The 18,413-nt window shown below is 58.7% G+C and overlaps 1 protein-coding gene across 4 annotated transcripts in view; it reads left to right on the forward strand.

Annotated features, from left to right (window-relative positions):
- The first annotated feature begins 761 nt into the window (after window positions 1-761).
- The window catches only part of UGT8 (UDP glycosyltransferase 8), a 40,418-nt gene continuing 22,766 nt past the window's right edge, over window positions 762-18,413 (forward strand). Inside the window, exons 1-3 of one of the 4 annotated variants that reach the window (XM_039846901.1) lie at window positions 762-883; window positions 15,226-15,254; window positions 16,288-17,111. In XM_039846901.1, coding sequence (XP_039702835.1) covers window positions 16,290-17,111 — 822 coding nt within the window. In that variant the 5' untranslated portion in view covers window positions 762-883; window positions 15,226-15,254; window positions 16,288-16,289. Of the gene's footprint in view, window positions 884-2,645; window positions 2,918-13,432; window positions 13,872-15,225; window positions 15,255-16,287; window positions 17,112-18,413 lie in introns of those variants that run through there. The other 3 variants (XM_039846903.1, XM_039846902.1, XM_039846904.1) reach the window with 3 other exon arrangements.

Genomic DNA, 18,413 nt, shown 5'->3' on the forward strand with positions numbered 1-18,413 from the left:
TTAAAAGATTTAATTTATCAGTGACTAGATTAGGGAGCGAAGTTTCCTGGACATTTTTCTAGTCATAAAAATCTTATTGCTTTAGAAGAACGTATTAAGCTAACGATGTGTACCATCATATAATCAAAGTTATTAAAAGGGTAAGTAGATTTATTAAGCAAAGGAATGGGACACAAATTTTAGAAAGATTTTCATAAAATAAATTTTTGCTTAATTTCTAACGATTTTTTTTTTTTTTTTACCAAGCATTTACATACATCAACAGCAGCTTGCAGTGGATCGAGCAATTACTGCCTGAAGCCTGGCAGCGGACAGGACAGAGCTTTAAAGTGAGCGCTTAGGGTCCCCCTTGTGGGACGGTTATCGGTCTGTTTCGTATGTTTCGTGTGTAGTTGTAGTTTGTTTTTTTTTTTTCCTAGTGAATTAAATGAGAAATGAACCCAGGGAGCGGTACCGTCCCTTAGGCCGGGGACTAGTCCCTGTGGGTTGTGACAGTTCGGGTCCCTGACCGGCCCAGGGCAGCGCGCCCGTGGGAACCGTCCCCGCCCGCGGGGTCTGCAGCGCGCGTCCGGGCCCCGGTCCAGTCCCGGTCCCGGTCCGGAGCCGGGAGGGCGCGCGAGCCCGGCCGCGACTTCCTTGGCGCGCGCGGGCCGGGGCGCGGGCGGGCGGGGCGCACGGGGGCGCCGGGCCGTGTCCGCCCGCCCTGCCCCGGCCCCCCGCGGGGCGGGGCCACGTGCGCCCGGCCGTCCCAGCGGCGTGCGGCGTCCGCGGGGCTGCGGGCCGGGGCGCGGCGCGGCTCGGGGCGACCCCAGGCGTCCTGCGCTGAAGTCCCGTGCAGCCCCCCGCGCCCCGCAGGTGGCGACAGCCGGCGAGCGAGGCGGAGGTGAGCGGTGCGCGCGGCGGCGGAGGCGACCTCCGCGCCACGGGGCGGTGCGGGGCCGGCGGCGCGGGCGGGGCGGCGGGAGCGCCCGCCGGGAGTGACAGACGACGGGCTCGGCACGGGCCCTGCGCCCCGCTGGGGACCCGGCCCGGCTCCGCGGCGGCCGCAGCGGTGTCCGGACCGGCCAGAGCCGCGCGCCCCCGCCTTGTCCCCGCGCGGCTCCCGCCGACCCGAGGCGCGCGGCGTCGCGGGGTCGCGGGGTCGCGGGGTCCCGGCAGCGGGGCTGAGGCTGAGCCAGAGCGGCTTCCGCCGCCTCCTGGCCCAGACCTGCGGCCGGTTCCGGCGCTGCCCGTGAGAGCGGACGCGTCTGCAGCATCTTTGTCAGGACCCGCGAGTGCGCGTGGAAGGGGTTCGGCGGGTCGCCCCGCGCTGCGGTCTCAGAGCATTTCCGGGACCGCATCCGTCCGCGGCGCCGTCGGCGCTTCGGTACCGACGACAAGGCAGAGAAATTCCGACCCGGTTCTCGGACCGCTCTGCGGAGTTCCGTGGGCCTGGCAAGCGGAGCCGCCCGGGTGCCGCCGGCTCGGGGAGGGCAGCAGGGGCGAGGCCCGGGGCACCCTGCGGGGGCTCGCAGGATGCGGGGACTCGCTGCCGGGAGCGCTTTCCGCACAGCTGCCCCCTCGCGCTGCTGGCTGCCGAAGCTCGGGGAAGAACTCGAGCCGCGAGGTCGCCAGGCCGTTTCCGGCGCTCGCTTTCTCGCCGGGACGGGAGCTAATGTTTGCGGGGTGCCCGGGGAGAGCGGCTTCAGGAGGCTGCGGGGTCTCAGCAGCCCGCGTGGAGGCGCCGGTCTTTCTGCCGCTTTCCCTGGCGTCTCCGGCGGCCCGCGCAGAGGGCTGAGGGCTGGGCGGCGGGTGCTGGCCGTGCTCCTGCTCTCTCTGGGCCGGATCGCCAGCCAAATGGCCGAGGTTCTGGAAGGGTGGCCACTGTATAAAGTGGTTTTAACCTGTTTCCCCCTCCACCCCCCTAGAAAATTTCGTGTGTGAGCTCTCTAGAAGATGTCTTACTTTTAGTCAGTTCGGTCTTCTGGAAAAATCTTTGCTTTTCTGAGAAATGGCCGCAACCCTAAAAGCTGCTTGCTTCTCTTGCGGCAGGCCCGGCCGGCTTGGGGACTGCGTGGCCCTGGCGCTTTCCACACCGCACTCTGCCACTGGCAGTCACTGGCCATCTGTCATGCAGGCACACCGCCCTACGCTGGGAGCCAGGCATGGCCTTCCTCGGGGCAGTGGGGGGCCAGTCACTTCAGTGTCACTTTGCATTCGGCCTATGGAGGGCCACATGATCAAACCAGTTGGAACAAAGCAGTTCATTTTAGGCTTGGAAACGGTGCTGGTCATTTCTTGCTCATTTGGAGCACTTGACAAACATACATTCGTTTTCTCTCGCAAACATGTGCCAGAGGCGGGCGTCCGTGAGTGCTGGCAGAGCGGTATGTGGCCCCCAGCGGGTCCACGGGGGACAGAGGACTGGAGAAGGCCACCCGAAAGGCCTTCTGTGCGGGCAGGGCTGTGGGTCGCAGGAAGGCCCAGGGGCCATTTTCAGTTCAGGTCGTTTTAAGTGAAGGAGTCATGTGGCGAGCAGACACCCCTCCCGCGGCCTGGGCTGGCTCTGAGGGACATGAGCAGGCCCGGGCTGGCTCTGAGGGACATGAGCAGGCCCGGCAGTGTCGAGGGGCTTGGGGACTTTGTCCCACGAGGGCGAGGGCCTTACCCCGAGTGCTCACGGTAGCCTGGAGACAGGGTCTGGTCACACGGGTGTCTGGGTGGTAGACTCTCTGGCACCAGGTGACTGGTGAGTGGCAGGTGGCATAGGAGGACGAGACAGGGGCTAAAGGGTGACAGTTCAGTTCTGGACTTGGGAATGTGAGCGGTTGTAAACATCACCTGGAGGCCAGTGGTAAACATCAGCTGGATAGTTGCACAGAGCTGCTGAGCAGAGGTCTGGGCTGGACGGGCGGAGCGAGCAGTGTCCAGCACACAGGTACTGTGGGGAGGGAGTGGACGTTCTTTGCGGCAGGTAGGACGAGGGAAGGGAAGGAAGGCCGGGGGTGCCCCAGTGTGAGTGCAGGGCAGAGGCACGGGGAGGGAAGGACAGGAACAAGCACCCAAGGCCGGGGGACAGGGTGGGGCCAGGAGGCGCGGGGCTAGGACTCTGGCGACGGTGTCAGACTGTCTGCCCCTGCCCCTGACTCTGTGATCCTGAACCCAGAGCTTGGTTCCTTTAGCCATCTACACCGGACAGCTGTGCAGCTCAGTGCCAGGAGGCTCCCAGTCCGAGGCCAGTCGGTGCCAGCTGGGTTTGATGACTGGGACATCCGAAGAGACCATAGCTTGCTCTCAGAGTTTGGGGACGGTGACGAAAAGATGATTTAAGATGAGCATGTGACCTTACCTTCAGGAAGGGCCAGTAGAATAGGGCAAGTGCAGACCCTGCAGGGCGCAGAGAGTCTCGGGGAGTTGGCAGGTTCCGTAGGACAGGCCACCTGCCAGCAGCCTGGATGGATCAGCTGCGTGTGCGCTGTTTTTAAGAGCCTCTGGTAATCAGATCACACACACTTTTAACGTCTTGTTTAAAGGATTCTTGGTGTTGTGAGTTCTGGTTTCATAGATAAGCTAATGAGAACAAAGGTGATTAAAAGAATCTGAAAACAAAAGCAAAAACCAAGCCAGGCGATACCAAAACGACGAAATATGACTTAACCTCTGACGATTCAGGAGGTCCTCACTCCCTGTCCCGCGGGGCCCCGACCAGTGGTGTGGAAAGCAGTTGTGAGCTGTGTGAAGGGGAGGACGGTTCGCAGGTGTGCGTGAGCCGCGTAGAGACGGCGAGGTGCACCTGCTTTTTACCTTTGGATTTCCCCTGGGTGAAATCACGCTGTGTTTTAGAGATAAACACCCAAGGTTAGATTTCTATTTTAACATGCACGTGACCTTTTGACTCTGTAATTAGAGGGTATTTTGAGAAAACGTTTATGTAAATGAACAGGTTAGGAAACCAGCCAACAAGAGCACACAGTGCATAGTGTTCTGTAATTGGTCGTGAGGAATATTGGTGCTTAGCTGGTCATGACGACATCTGCACTCGTCATGTGTTCACACAGCGTTCACAGCACCACATGGGTTTCGGGACAGCCCGTGGAGGTTTTTTTGAGTGAAATGAGCTTAAATGTTCAGCATTTTTAGGGCGAAGTCCTTCACGCATGTAGCTTTGGACCTTGACGCTGCTCCCCGCGGGAAACTCTAGCCACGCTCCGTCGTCAGCACCGTTTGGGGTGGAGTTGGGCGCTGTGTGCCCCGTGCTGGCTCCCTCCGGCAGGCGGCCCAACTTTGCCTGTGGCCTGGGCCAGACTTCTGACAGGTCCAGGTTGAGTGGTCAGCAACTCTGACCTGCTCGTCGCTCCTGTACAGAGGTGACGAATGCCAAGTTGATGTCAACGTTGCTTTGAGTGCCACACGTCGGACGGCATTTAGGAGTGCAGACCTGGGGCGGCAGGGCACCCCGGGCGGCCAGGTCAGCGCCTGATCCGGCTGGAACGTGTGTGAGTGTGTGAACACTTGGGTGAGGTGCACAGTGCGTGTCCTCAGGGCGTCTCAGAGACACTGTGTTTTGCTCATAGCTCTGTGCTGCTTACCTGAGTTGTTAATAACCGAGGTGATCACTACGCGAGTTTTATTTCGAAGGCACAGTCAGTCAGTCCCCCATGACGTGACCTGGATAAGGGAACACGCCTGCTCCGGGCCACTCGATCGGCTTACGTTACAACCGATTTGGTCGATTTGCTTGATTTTAGAGTATTGTTAACACAAAATATGAGTAAAATTGCTTTGTACTTTTCAATTGTTCTGTAGAACTTTAATATTTGAAATATTCTCAAGACGCCGAGTCATAATTTTGCAGCTGTCACGCTGGCCGTAGCTTCAGTAAGTGCTGGCAGTGGAGCTGAACTTCCAGCCGGTGAGACGTGCTGGTTTCAATAGTTGCCCCTGTTCCCGTGAATTTAAAACATTTCTTAAGAGGAAAGCAGAATTAAGTGTACAATATGCTGTGTCTTCTGTAATATGTTCCTGAAAAATCATGTAAACATTCAGATTTTATAAATGAACCGTGTTTTAGAATCTCAAATTTTCAAAACATCCATAGGAAAAAACGGGCAAAAATTAACACTGGTAAATATAGGTGATGGCGTACAGATGTTTGTTGCATTAATCTTTATAGTTTTCTGTGTATTTGAAATATTTTATGGTAAAAAAAGCATGGACGGTGAGTGTATAGCATGTCATATTTTAAATGTACCCAGGGACTTTGCTACTTAAAGCAAGATCAAGGTCAATCTTCCTTTGAAAAGGAAACCCTGTTTTGATTAATCTGTTTTGCAAATTGAGATTTTCCTAGTCCGTTCAGGCAAACACGAGCTGGGCACCCTCTGTACCAGATTCGGCCTGCAGTCACACCCACCAGACTCTCCCCACCTTCCCAGCTGAGGACAAAGGCTTAATGGCAGGCTGTCCCTCCTCCTGTCCCCAGACTCACTATTCAGAAGGCAAGGCCTAGACAGGAAGCAGCGTGCACCCGCAGTGGGGCGAGTGGCCCTGCGGTGCCGCCACCTCCTGCTCCGGACCCTGTCAGTGTGCCCCAACCCCCACCCACGGTCCTGCCGCTGGCAAAGCTGGTGCTTTCCATGGCCTTTGCATTTGGGCCCCTGCACTGTTGGTCACTTGTCACAGCCAGTGGGAGCAGGGCCTGGAGAACTGGTCGGACGGGTTTTCCTGTCCATGTCATTGGGAACCAATACACTCGTGGATGAGGTCAAGGGTGAAGCTATTTTAGGGAATGCTGATGCTGGTCACAGACCCTCTTCTCCTGGTTTTGAAAATATTGTGGGGGCGTTTGTGAGAATACACACTAATGGGGCTAACACGAGAGAGAAGCTCGGGAGAGGTAGGACACGGGGGTCAGAACAGGGGGAGGGGAAGGGGCCGGGGACAGGGCGAGGACACGTCCACTCTGCTCCGTGGCCTCCGGGAGGCTGGCGCGTCCTAGCGGGAAGCCACCGAGTCGAGCTGAGCACGGCTCAGCAAAACGCAGACACTGTGGCCTTCAGCCTCCGGGCGCTGGCCGTCCGCCGGCCCAGGGCAGGTTTGCTGGGAAAGCGGTCACGGCTCAGGCTCACTCTGGCTTCGTCTTGGGAATACCAGACTTCCCGAGGGACAGAGAAATGTCACGCGCAGCCTTTTGTCGTTGGCAGATCTCTCGCTCGTGGGGTCTCCGGTTTACCTTGATTCTGCCCCGAGCCTTGTCCGGCAGCCGGCCACCTGCCCAGCCCTGGTGGGGGCGCAGCGCCTCTGTCCCTTCCAGGGGTCGCAGGGCCCTCTGGGGGATCCGTGCTGGAACCGCCGTTCTCGCCAAGCATGGAGCGGGCGGCAGCTGTCCACCGCCCTCCGGTCCCCACAGGCCCTCCCCAGCCCGGAGACGTGCTCCCTGGACCCGCAGGCCGCACCTTGCTGCCTCCTGCCACTTCCGTCCCCTGGGCCACTCTTCTGTCCTCCCCCGTCCCTCGGCCAGGTGGGCCCCGCTCCGGGTGGAGCTTTGTGCTCGGGCAGGTGCTCCGGCTCGGAGCTTGGGCCGACACCCTCACGCCTCAGCCTTCGCAGGGCGGACTCGGCGTCTGGGCCCAGCCCCTCCTTGACCCTCATGTGGAGTCTGGTCAGGAGTCCGGCACCCGGGACTTTCCACGCGCCCTCTGCTGGCTGTGCGAGACCCAGTCACCTCAGGCCACCGGTGCCTCTGCCTCACGTCCCTTGGCCTTTGGTCCCCTCCCCTCTCTGTCCCTCGGCTGCCCTTGCCGTCCAGCCAGTTGCCTCCTGCGAAGGCCATTCGGCTGTACCATCGTTTCACATGGGAGGTCCAGCATGGTCAGCTGGCCTCAGGGGCCCCTCGTCCCCTGCACCCCGATCGTCCCACAGGGCCCTCCCAGCCCCAGGCACGTGCCAGCGAACGCCCGGCAGGAGCCGTCTGCTCGCCCTCTTCCTGCAGACCCCGGGCCTTGCGGTCCTCACTGCGGCCCCAGCATCTCTCTTTGACTCTCCTTGCCGTGTCCGGTGATGCGCGGCAAGGAGAGTCCAAGAAGAGCTCCCAGAGGGCCAGTGGAGCGGTGGCGCCTGGGCCCTGGGCCCCGTGCGCGCGGGCGGTGTCTGCGCCTCGCGCTCCCTGGAGCCAGTCGCGCAGACGCGGGACGTGCCTTCTCCCGAGGGTCAAGAAGTGCTCGTATCTCACAGGCCGCTGTGCCGTTCGTCACGACCGGGAACGCGTCCAGCCTGCGGAAGGTCACGCTGTAAGGCCTCTGAGCGCCGCCCTGATGCCGCGACGTGACGGCCGCTCGCCCTGGCTTCCGATCAGCGCGTTCACAGCCAGTGGGGCACAGACGGCCGAGGGAGCTTACCGTGCGTTTGCATTTACGTGTGCGGTGCGTGTGTCTGAAGCCGGGACACACTGCTTGGGGACAGCGGTCACACACGGTCGAAGGACCTGGCCTAGGGCCGCCTCATCGTCCCCTATCCCTCCCCTGCCCAGACGGGGCCCTTCCCGCTCCAGCGAGCCGCCTCCTCTGGAAACTGCCAGTTCTCACGTCGCCTGTTAGGAAGGAGTGGCTGAGTGTCGTTTGCCAGTTCTAGGTCGTCCGCTGCGGACAGGCTTTGTCTCATGTCCGCTGGGCTGCAGGAGGCCAGCCGCTCTGGCCGTCCCTCTGTGAGCCCCGCTGTCTCTGCCTGCATTGATCGCAGCCTTGCAGACGGGGCCCGCCCGTCGCCAGCGAGGGTCCCCTCACGTGGCTCACGGCGCCCTGCGTGGCTGTGCCCCAGCCTCTGGTTTCTCGCTCCGTTCAGGACAGTAACTCGGTTTTCCGTTTTCACATGCCGCGGCCGCATTTGTGCGCCTGCTCCAGTGCATGGGGCCTCAGAAGGGGCGTCAGAGCCGGGCGCGCTGGTCCCCGGGGCCTGCGTGTGGGCGCCCGTGGCACAGGCTAGTTCGGCCACCCGCCCGACGAGGGCCCCTTGTGACGCAGGCCTTCTGCCCTGGTGCCGAGGTGCATGGTGGCTTTCCCTCGTATAGGATTTGTGTAAAGGTTTAAGAAGGTCATTACTGAGGCTTTTCCAAGACTGCGGTTTTGACTTGTGGGCCCCGGAACTCAAAGCGGTCCCTCTGCTCCCTGACCCACGGCGGTGGCCACCCCAGAGAGTCCACACGTCACAGGCAAGAGGAAGCACGGGCGTGGGGTCCAGGACACCTGGGTGACACCCGGGCGCTGGTCCCTGCCCTGCCAGCAAGGCGCGACCACCAGCCCAGTGACGCGAGACGGCCACGCCTGACAGACTGGTCCCCTCTGCAGACGGGCGGGTTTGAGCTCAGATACCTTTGGTTTCTAAATCAGAGCTCTTATGTGCTTTTTTAAATGAAAATACACATCTACAAACGTGGTGTTATTTTGTAATGAATGCGTGCCGTGCCAACGGTTAGCTGTGCGTGTGTAGTGCATGCGGGAGCAAGGACCACGCAGCGACACAGCCCGCCCCCCGGTGAGAGCGTCAGGCACCATCCAGCGTCTTCGCTGTCCGTCAGGGAGCCGCTCACGGAGCTGCCCGCGGTCCTTCTGCAGAGCCCGCCGACCCAGATCTCCTGTCTCTGGGGACTGTCGGGGCTCTGCCGTTTTCACGTGGCACTGCACGACACCCTCCCTTGGCGACCGTGCACGAGACAGCAGGGTTGCTGTCCCCTCGCGAGGGGGCCACCGTGCTGCTTTTCCGGGTTTGGTTCTGTTGTGACTCAGTAACGTCAGTGCAGTGACGTCGAGCATCCACTTAGGCTGGTGCATCTCGGTGGAGCCGGTGGCCTGCCCTTCTGTGACGCATGCACGTCTGTGCAGCCCAGGGCCTCTCAGCCCTGGTGCATCGCAGGGCCGACCTTGGCTGAGAACCTGTCGCCGGGGGAGGGGGTGGAAATCGGATCCAGACTCCCCCACACTCACCAATGAAAATCCCAGGAAACAGAGTCACGGAAAGTCCTGACGAAACCCTTTAAATCGTGACTCGAACGTCGTTGTCTTGAGCAAGCTCACGCCTGTGAGAATGTAAAGCCTCACACGGCCCCAGCCCCGTGACGTGCTAACGTCCCTCACCCGCTGAAGGATGAGATCGGAGCGGAAAGAATTTCCTTATTGTTGGCTGGATGTCGGCCACGTGACACGGTGCCTGGAGATGAGTGGCGCCCAGCTGGTCTCGCGGAGGCACAGAAAACGCAGCCCGCGCGTTATTCCGATCCACGCGTTACGTGCCTGCACGTCTGCGTGTGTCCGCGTGTGTCTGCGTGTGTCTGCGCAGGTGTTGTCGTGCTGCAGATTTCCGCATCGGAAAGGAAAACTGCACTTTCTAAGGGCACACACTTTCATCCCTGCCACGGATGCTCAAAATGGTCCCTGCACGAGCGGCATCGCGTCCCTGGGAGTTCGTTGAAGTGCGAACTCTCGGGCCCCTCGCCGATCTGTGGGATCAGAACCCCAAGGTCGGGCCCAGCAGGCTGTTTGAACAGCTCTTCTGGTGATTCTGACGCTTGTTGAGGTTTGGGAGCCACCAATGGCCACACCGAGTAGAGCCGGAGCAGTGTTTCCACGTGACAAAGGCTGTCTGTCATCCCAGGGACCAAATTCAGTTTAGATGTCAGAATGCTTCCTGGGAGCACGCCCTTGGCTAGTCCCGGTCCCCTGAACTCACATGCGCTCTGCCCCGCGGTTTTCCGAACCCCTGCTTGCCTGGTGCGCCCCCCTGCGCCCCCAGAGCCTCGCTGGCGGTGAGCGACGTGGGGCGCCACCCCAGATGTCCGGTCAGACTGCATTTTCACAGTGGCCCTATGGATTTGTCTTCCCAGTAAAGATTCTCTGTAACATGCAGTGGAAAATTGAGGTGAATTTGATTTTCCTTAATTGTTTCCTTAGCATCCACGTTCTGACTCTTAACCACGTCTTTGAACTGACACACGTCAGTCTCAGACGCACTCCCAGTAAGCTGCAGAAGTGGCGGTGTCCTCAAGGCCGTGCAGTGTCACCCTCGCCTGGCGGGAGGAGGCGCGGTCAGTGGCCTGGCCTGAGTTTCAGAGGCTCCCAGGGTGGGGCTCACAGGTGCTTGGAACTCGTCTTAGCGCTGTTAAAAATGGTGTTATCCTTGTAACTTAAACCACTTGAAATGTGAGCCACCTCAAAAGCAGTTGTAGGTTACCCAAACATGTTCCAAACCCCACATTTAAAATACACTGATGTTTATTTTAATGATCTACCTAAACTGACGTTGATAACACTTTACAAATGCACCAATTTCAAGTTAACTTACAATCTGCGTAGTTGTGCTAAGTGACGACGGGCGTGCTGACGTGTCACGTCTTCCTGGGAAGGCACCATGGTGTCCCGGCACGCGGCATTCCTGTGGCCCAGGAGCGCAGGCAGAGACGTGTCCGGGGTCGCACGCCTGTCTGTGCGGGTCGTCGGGCGTGGGCCGGGCTCTGCACTGTCCTGAGTGCCCAGGCCCCCGGGGGCTTTGTGTTCACGCCCACCCAGCCAGCCACCCGGCCGGGGCAGGCGCAGCGCTGTGCTCCCTGACTGCGCGTGAGGGCGAGCAAGGTGGCCACCCTGCCTGCGTGGCCAGGCGCGGCGGCCGGAGGGACGGGCACGCTCCAGCCGGTCGGCAGAGACCTAGCAGCAGGGTAGGGGTAGCGAGCTGCAGACTGAGCGGCTGGCCAGGCCGCCGATGTCATGGGAAGCCACCGCGGAGCCGAGGCGTGGGGGCGATGTCGGCCTTGGGCTCGGCAGAAACGTCCAGCCACAGAGCCAGCTCAGACGTGACGCCCGTGTTGCCAGTGAGGCCTGGGGGGAGAGGCGACGTGGCAGGTGGCCGGACACACCCGGGAGGCCCCCTGTGTGGAGCGCCCAGGGAACGCAGTGTCCCCGCTCAGCCTCCCGCAGCCCGGGCCCGTGGCGGGGCCCGTCGCCCTGCAGAGACCGGCTCCGTGAGTTGCCGCTTAGAAGTTGTTTCTTCTCCGTTTCGTTGTTTTCCGGTGGAACGTCGGTGCGCTGACCACTTAGGACTGCTCACTTTTTCTCTCGTGTTTTCTGTCTCTTCGTAGAGATGTCCTCAGGTGTTCTTTGGCAATCATTTAGAATTTTCCAGTATTTCTAAGTTTTGCTCTTTCTCAGAAAAGCTTTTTGGTGGTTTTGTCACTGGTCTCACGGGGACAGACATTCCCGGGACGTGCCTTTGAATGTGTCGAGCTCTTTCTACCTCCTCAGCCGCCTCTCGCCGCGGGGCTCACTGGGGTGGTGGGTGGGCCGCCTGGTGCCGGGGTTCCCTCGGGGGACAGACCACACAGGGTCTCCCCCGAGTCTCCGTGCCGGCCCCTCTGTGGGCGGCCCCTGCCCCACGTGGAGACCGGTCTGCGTCCTTGCTGGCGGGGGCGGGGGGCAGCGGCCGGTATGTGTGTGGGTGCCGGGGAAGACGGCGGGGCGCTGTGTCCCCGGTATGTGTGAGTACCGAAGGAAACGGCGAGCTGTGCCCCAGTATGTGTGTGAAGTGCAGGGAAAACGGTAGCAGGCGCTGTGCCCCGGTATGTGTGTAAGTGCGGGGAAGACGGCGGGGCGCTGTGCCCCCGGTATGTGTGGGGTGCCGGGGAAGACGGCGGGGCGCTGTGTCCCCGGTATGTGTGGGGTGCCGGGGAAGACGGCGGGGCGCTGTGCCCCCACGGCCTCCGCCCACGTCTCCCACGAGCTCTTCTCAGCGTTTGTTTCCTGGAAGTTTGTGAGAAACGCCTTCCATGGCGCGGCTCGCCCGCACCCCACGTCCTCACGCCGGTCCTCACGTGTCTCTCCCGTCTGGTCTTTGGGGCACGGGGAACATGCTCGTGCTCGCTGGCCACCCTGGAGCTCCCATTCTGGGTGTTGTGACATTCCAAGGACATTTCAAGACCGTGTGTTCAAACCCGATATATTTGTAACTATGGCATTTTACTTGCCTTTGTACTCAAAACTTTCTTCTCTTTCAAGAGGTCATTTAAAAGCACAACACCATTAATGACTTTAACTTTTTTAAATTGGATTTACTTAGAGAAAGTCTAAAGTAAACTTTGTGACTTTTGTTCCTTGGCCACAGAGCCGGTTTTTCACACTCCATAGGGAGGAAGTCCCTTCGGCACCTGCTCGTGGCACCTCATCCGCTGTTACGCCCGTGATAGTTCAAGGAATTCTTACAGGCCACCGACTCTGACCACTGATTTTGATCACCGCCTTGGACCAGTTCCATAGGGTTTTATTTACGCTTAAAACTAGGTTTTCGTATTTACCTTGTGTCCCAACTCATTGCTGTTGCCTTTTCAAAGTTGTATTTCCTCTTCTTGTCTGTTTGTTCTCATAAGCAAACATGGGGACAATTTGGTCACATTCCAAACCAAGCAAAACAAACCACCTGGACAAGTTTTGAGCAAGATCGTTCAGTCACATGTGATGCAGGAAGGATGGGTATCCTCCCCACTAAAATGATAGTGTCTCTCTACGTTCGGGGTTGTTTCTGCGTGTGCGTCTTCAGCGAAAGGCTTGTGTACGTACTGTGGTCAACAAGTACATTTCTGGTTAATTTTCGTGTACTTTATGGTTATTGCAAATGCAGTCTTTTTCATCACCTCTTTCGAAGTAATACTTGTTATTTTTATTAAGAGGGGAATAACAGCTGTCAATTATTAAAAAGAGTTAAATAAAAATCCCTTATAAGTCACACCATCCAGAAGAAACCACCCTTTTTGGTGCCCGCCATTTCTCTGTGAGTCTGCGTACGTATTTTTTACGTGGGCACGTGCTGTGTATAGTATTTGGTAACCTCATTCTCAATCGTTGTTAAATCTTGAAAGTCTTTCCATGCCATTAAATATTCTTTTACAAGATGGTTTTAGGGCCCGCACTGTGTGGCTGAGGGACACTGCGTAGCCACCTCCAGCGGCGGGAGCCTAACCCTGCCCGGAGTTTGCACGCAGCGAGTCTCCTGCCCTGAAGAGCGACGTCACGAAACTGCCACGGGAATTAAGTGTCTGTCACGTGTGCTGCAGGTTGTTTTCCTGGGGTATCATTTTTCATTTAACTCTATAGCGCATTCGATACATCCACATTCTTCCTTAGAGTTGACTTTATCTTTTCATTCAAGCTTTTTTCAGGTCACTTTACTATTTCTCAAATTAATAAATTTCATTTTTCAGAGCAGTTTTAGGGTCACGGCAAAATGGAGCAGCAGGCACAGAGTTCCCACACACCCCAACCCCGCGTGCACCCCGCTGTGCACGCCCAACTGATGACCCCGCAGTGACACGTCACCACAGCTGATGACCCTCCAGCGACACGTCAGCACCCGCAGTCCAGTGCCCCCGGGCTCACTCTGGGTGTTGGACTTCCCGTGGGCGTGGACAGTGCGTGGTGGCGTCCCTCCGTCATCGCGGTGTCACGGTGCAGGTTTCTGCGTGGACGCCACGGAGCAGGCCTGCCGGGTCCCGTGATACAGGACGTTTGGTTTGGTGAGACTCTGCCGCGCTGTCTCCCAGAGCGGCTGCCTTTGCAGCCCCAGCAGTGCCCGAGGGCTCCTGCCGGTCCTCGTCCCCCAGCATCCGCGTCGCCGGGGCCCTGGGCTGTGGCCGTTCTGATGGGCGTGCGGCGGTGTCTCCCTGTTGCTGTCACCCGCACGTCCCTGATGACCTGCGCTGTGGGGCGTCTGTCACGTGCTCCTCTGCCGTCTGCACGTCTTCCGCGGTGAGGGGTCCGGTCTTGGGCCCGTTTGTGAAGCAGCTCGTTCGTGTCCTCGCTGTCGCGTTTAAGCGTCTGTCGTATGTCGTGGGTCACTGTCCTTCATCAGATGAGTCTTCTGTAAGTATTTTGTCCCAGTCGTTGGGGAGCCTTCTCCCTTGCTCGAAGCAGAAGGTTTCAGAGCAGAAGGTTTGTGGCTGACAAAGTCCAGTGCCTCAGCAGACACACTCGGGAAATCCTGGACCGGCCAGACCTCGCGGGCCGGTGGGGCTTGTGTTGGCGCGCCCTTATCCCCCAGCGACGTTTAGGGGTCAGAGGCTGTCATCGCGTTTCACTGGTGCTTCTGTTTGAACAGGAGACTAACACGCCGTCTGAGTGTCACTTTGTCGGTAACCAGAACTTTTTGTGGAGACACATGGCCACATAGCAGGCACTGTTCGAAAGTACTTGGCCACATAAGCATTGGTGTTCCGAACAGTTACTTGTGGAATCTGGGTACAGATGTGTGCCCCCTGTTTCAGCTTATTCTAGAACAGCTGCCACAAGCCACACGTGCTGGTTAAATAGATTCAGATTTCCTTTCCTCCGTCATGCCAGGTGCGTGTCAGCTGCTCTGCGGCCGTGCACGGGCGGAGGCCCCCTCGCTGGACAGTGAGGGCACTGCCCGCCCATCACGGAACGTTCTACTGGACGCTCTTCCTCCAGGACGGAAGCAGCTATGCATTAAAACAACAACAAAAAAAACATTTTGAGCAATCTGTTTTTATCTTGTAGTAATTACTGAAATAAAATATTAAATAAAAAAGGAAAAATAAAGTAAGAAACAGAGACAGGACTTTTTCCCCACTGTTACTTTCGGCTTTGCTTCCACTTGTCTGGATAGAGAGAGCAGCCGTTTCGACTGCAGCCAAAGGGACCGGCCGCCCGTCCGCTCAGCTCAGCGCACACACAGCTCCCGTCCGCTGTGTCTTCTTGGACAGGCGGGCGGTGACAGCTGGTGAAATACCTGTTTTTGCATAAATTTCATTCCTGCAATTCATAATGTGTCTACCTAAAACCTCTGATTCTTCCCGGGAGTTAGATGAATGTGGCAGCAGAGGGACCCGCAGGGAGGCCGCGCCGTGGATGGAGGCCTGGGAGGTCCCCCGAGGCCGGCCACTCGCTCCTCCCGCCACTGACCTTGGAATCAGAGCATAAACTCACTTCATTGCTATAGAGATTGCATTTTCTCCAAATTTATTTTTTAAGGCTCTCATATTCAAGCAACATTTAACATACGGTTTTATTTTAAAAGTGTTTACAATATGTGTTATTTCAGTTTATTCTTAATGGTACAGGGACAACTCACCTATGAATGGTTTGACAATTTCCTTGGAATGAGAGGGAAAAACCACCAGGAAATATAATGTGGTTTATGGTTTCATCTATCATTTGTCTGCTACTGATTCTTTATTTTTTTCTTTTTTCTTTTTAGGTTATTTGCCGTATTTGAATTTTGAGAAGGTATAATTGTTACAGCTGCATTTTTAAATAGTGGGGATTTGTCCAAATAGGATGGTGAATGTAGGATAACGTGTGAAAGTAGATATTTGGTGACATGCACAGCAGTCTGTTTTGAGCTATTCCTTAAAGCAAAAGTGTCCAGCTCGCACGAGCAGCTGCTGTGCAGACCGTCTGTCTATTTGGAGGCACATTTATTATATTCGGTGAGCTTACATCATGTTAGGGAAGGGGGGGACAGTGCGCACTGATGTGCGCCCACAGGTTGGGTACTTACAAGAAGGACAGTGGATGACTCTGTTGTCCGTCATCTGTTAGAGTGAAGGGTTGGGTGACGTTACTGTCAGGTGTGCAGCCACCTTCCAAGTCGTAGGTGCAGCACAGGACATACCCACTGTCAGCCACTTACTTCTTCTGCGAGCAGTCACTGAGGTCACTTGGCCCTCTTGGAACTTTGCCCTTAAAAGGCTCCATTCTGGACAGCGCCTCAAAACGAGTCAGCAAGTTGATGTAAATTGCAAGAGGCTGCCAGGGGACTTGAAGGCACGTGGGTAAAAGGCAGACACACGTGTCCTGTGGAAGATGCCTCCTCTGTAGAAGCACTACTTGAGAGAATTTTCTAAATCAGTCTTTCTTTGGTCGTCATTGGGAATGTTGCAGCTGAGGCGAAATGCTTTAAATAGGGAACCAGTGTGGCTGGGCTTTCTGGGGCTGCCGTTCACGTCCGCCAGAAGATGGACGAATGTGCCACGGACGTCACAGCTGTCATTCAGGAGGAGATGCTTTAGTCAGTGGGTCTCGTACACGGTGCCCCAGGCTGTTGGAGCCAGGCAGGTGCTGAGGCAGGTGCTCAACAGCACTGAGCTTCACTTCAGGTCCAGCTGCTGTGCAGACGGGTCTGTACCTAGGAAGTCACCTTTCGGAAGGAGGCGACGGCACACGTTTCGGGGCCCTCGTAAAGCCGTCCTCGGGGGGAGGCAGTGGCTCTCTAGGCGCTCGGGACGGGGGTTCTCAGTGTGCTCTGCTGTCATTGCAGCCATGACGTCCTACACGCCGTACCTCGTCCTCCTGTGCGGCGCCGTGGGGCTGGCCAGGGCCGCCAAGATCGTCATCGTGCCGCCCATCATGTTTGAGAGCCACATGTACATCTTCAGGACGCTGGCAGAGGCCCTGCACGAGCGGGGCCACCGCACCGTGTTCCTGCTGTCCGAGGGCCGCGACTTGGCGCCGTCCCCCAGCTACGGCCTGCACCGCTACCCCGGCGTCTTCAACAGCTCCTCCTCGGACGCCTTCCTGCAGGCCAAGATGCACAGCATCTTCTCGGGCAGGCCCACGGTGCTGGAGCTGCTGGACATCCTGGACCACTACGCCCGCAACTGCGACATGATGCTGGCCAACCACGGCCTGGTGAGCGCGCTGCTGCGTGAGCGCTTCGACCTGCTGCTGGTGGACCCCAACGACATGTGCGGCTTCGTGATGGCCCACGTCCTGGGCGTGCAGTACGCCGTGTTCTCCACTGGCCTCTGGTACCCCGCCGAGGTGGGCGCCCCCGCGCCGCTGGCCTACGTGCCCGAGTTCAACTCGCTGTTGACCGACCGCATGAGTCTGCTGCAGCGCATGAAGAACGCGGGCGTGTACCTGGTGTCCAGGCTCGGGGTCAGCCTGCTCGTGCTGCCCAGGTACGAGCACATCATGCGGAAGCACCGGCTGCTGCCTGCCACGTCCATGCCCGACCTGGTACAGGGCTCCAGCCTGTGGATGCTCTGCACGGATGTGGCGCTGGAGTTCCCGCGGCCCACGCTGCCCAACGTGGTGTACGTGGGCGGCATCCTGACCAAGCCGGCCGGGCCGCTGCCGCAGGTAGGGGACGGGAGGGGTCGTGGCGTCGCTGCTGCTGTGGGAGGTGGCATCGAGGAGTACCCCCCACTCCCCCCGTTCCTCCCCACCTGCGTCCCATCCCACCCCGCCTATGTCCCTCTCCCCGTGAGCAGAGGGTGGCCGGTGGTGGTTTTTGTGGGTGTGGGCCATGGCACGTGAATGGGGCCCCGTCCCTCTGAAAGCAGCCGCAGGCCTGTCCAGCTCGGGTGCCCAGCGGGCAGGGCCGCTGGCAGGGTTTTCTCGGTGTCACGGCAGTGAGGTGGGGCAGTGCTTGCCCCCACCCGGGGGCTGCTGGCGAAGTCAGCAGCAAGCATGGCCGTGTGGCAGCCCACCCCATCACGGTTCCATTTCAAGGACCGTTGTGGCCCTTGGGGAGCCCTGTCCTTCTCCGGGTCAGGCCCGCTCTCTGGTGGTGGTGGGGCTGCCAGCGATGGCTGGGATCCTGCTCTCCGTCCTGGTCTGTGTTTGGGGCTCACACTAGCGGGCGAGTCCCCGCCCTCTGGGTTTACAGTTGGCGCCCCGGGGGCAGTTACTGGGGGCGCGGCCCGCTCTCCCCAAACCTGAGCCCAGTCCCCGCCTCCGCCGCTGGCACCTCTGCCGACTGGCCAGTTTCTAGCTGCCACCAGACACTGACAGACCCAGACCTGCCAGGGCAACGGGAGCCTATGGCCACCTTCTGTCCCCCAGGCAGTGGGGCAGCTCAGCCAGCGGCAGAATCCTCCACGGGTGGCAGCGTGATCTGGGTGTCCCCGCAGACTTTGCTCGTGCTCCCACTAACGCAAGTCTAAGAAGCATGTGACATGGGACTGTGGGGCCGCCGGGTCTGTGCCCATCAGCCGACTGTTTCCCACAGATGCTGCCCATGGGTGAGGCACAGCAGCCTCTGAGGTCAGCTGTGGGGCGGAGGTGATCCGATCCCAGCCCACCTGGCCTCCAGGAATTCATGCGGTTTACTGATACCACAATGTCCCCCCGCAAGGCACCGTGTGATGGCGGCTGCCCTCCTGAAGGCGGCAGAAGCCAAACCTTAGCAGCAGCTTCCAGACGAGGTGGTAAGCGTGCCTGGCCTTACCTGGGTGGCTCATGGAGCAGCAGACCGCCCGTGCCCGCACGTCCTCACCTGCTCCCCGGTCTGCCGTGGGTGAAGGAGGGGCCGGGGTGAAGGGCAGGCTCTGCTCCCACAGCCCTGGGCCAGCTCTCAGCGGACGTGCAGAGTGGTGTTCTCCGCGTGGCTTTCTGCGCCGTCCTCCGTCCAGGCGCGTGGTGGGGACGTGCTTTTTCCCC

This window comes from Pteropus medius, unplaced genomic scaffold (assembly GCF_902729225.1).
Source record: "Pteropus medius unplaced genomic scaffold, Ma_sr-lr_union100, whole genome shotgun sequence".
NCBI lineage: Eukaryota > Metazoa > Chordata > Mammalia > Chiroptera > Pteropodidae > Pteropus > Pteropus medius.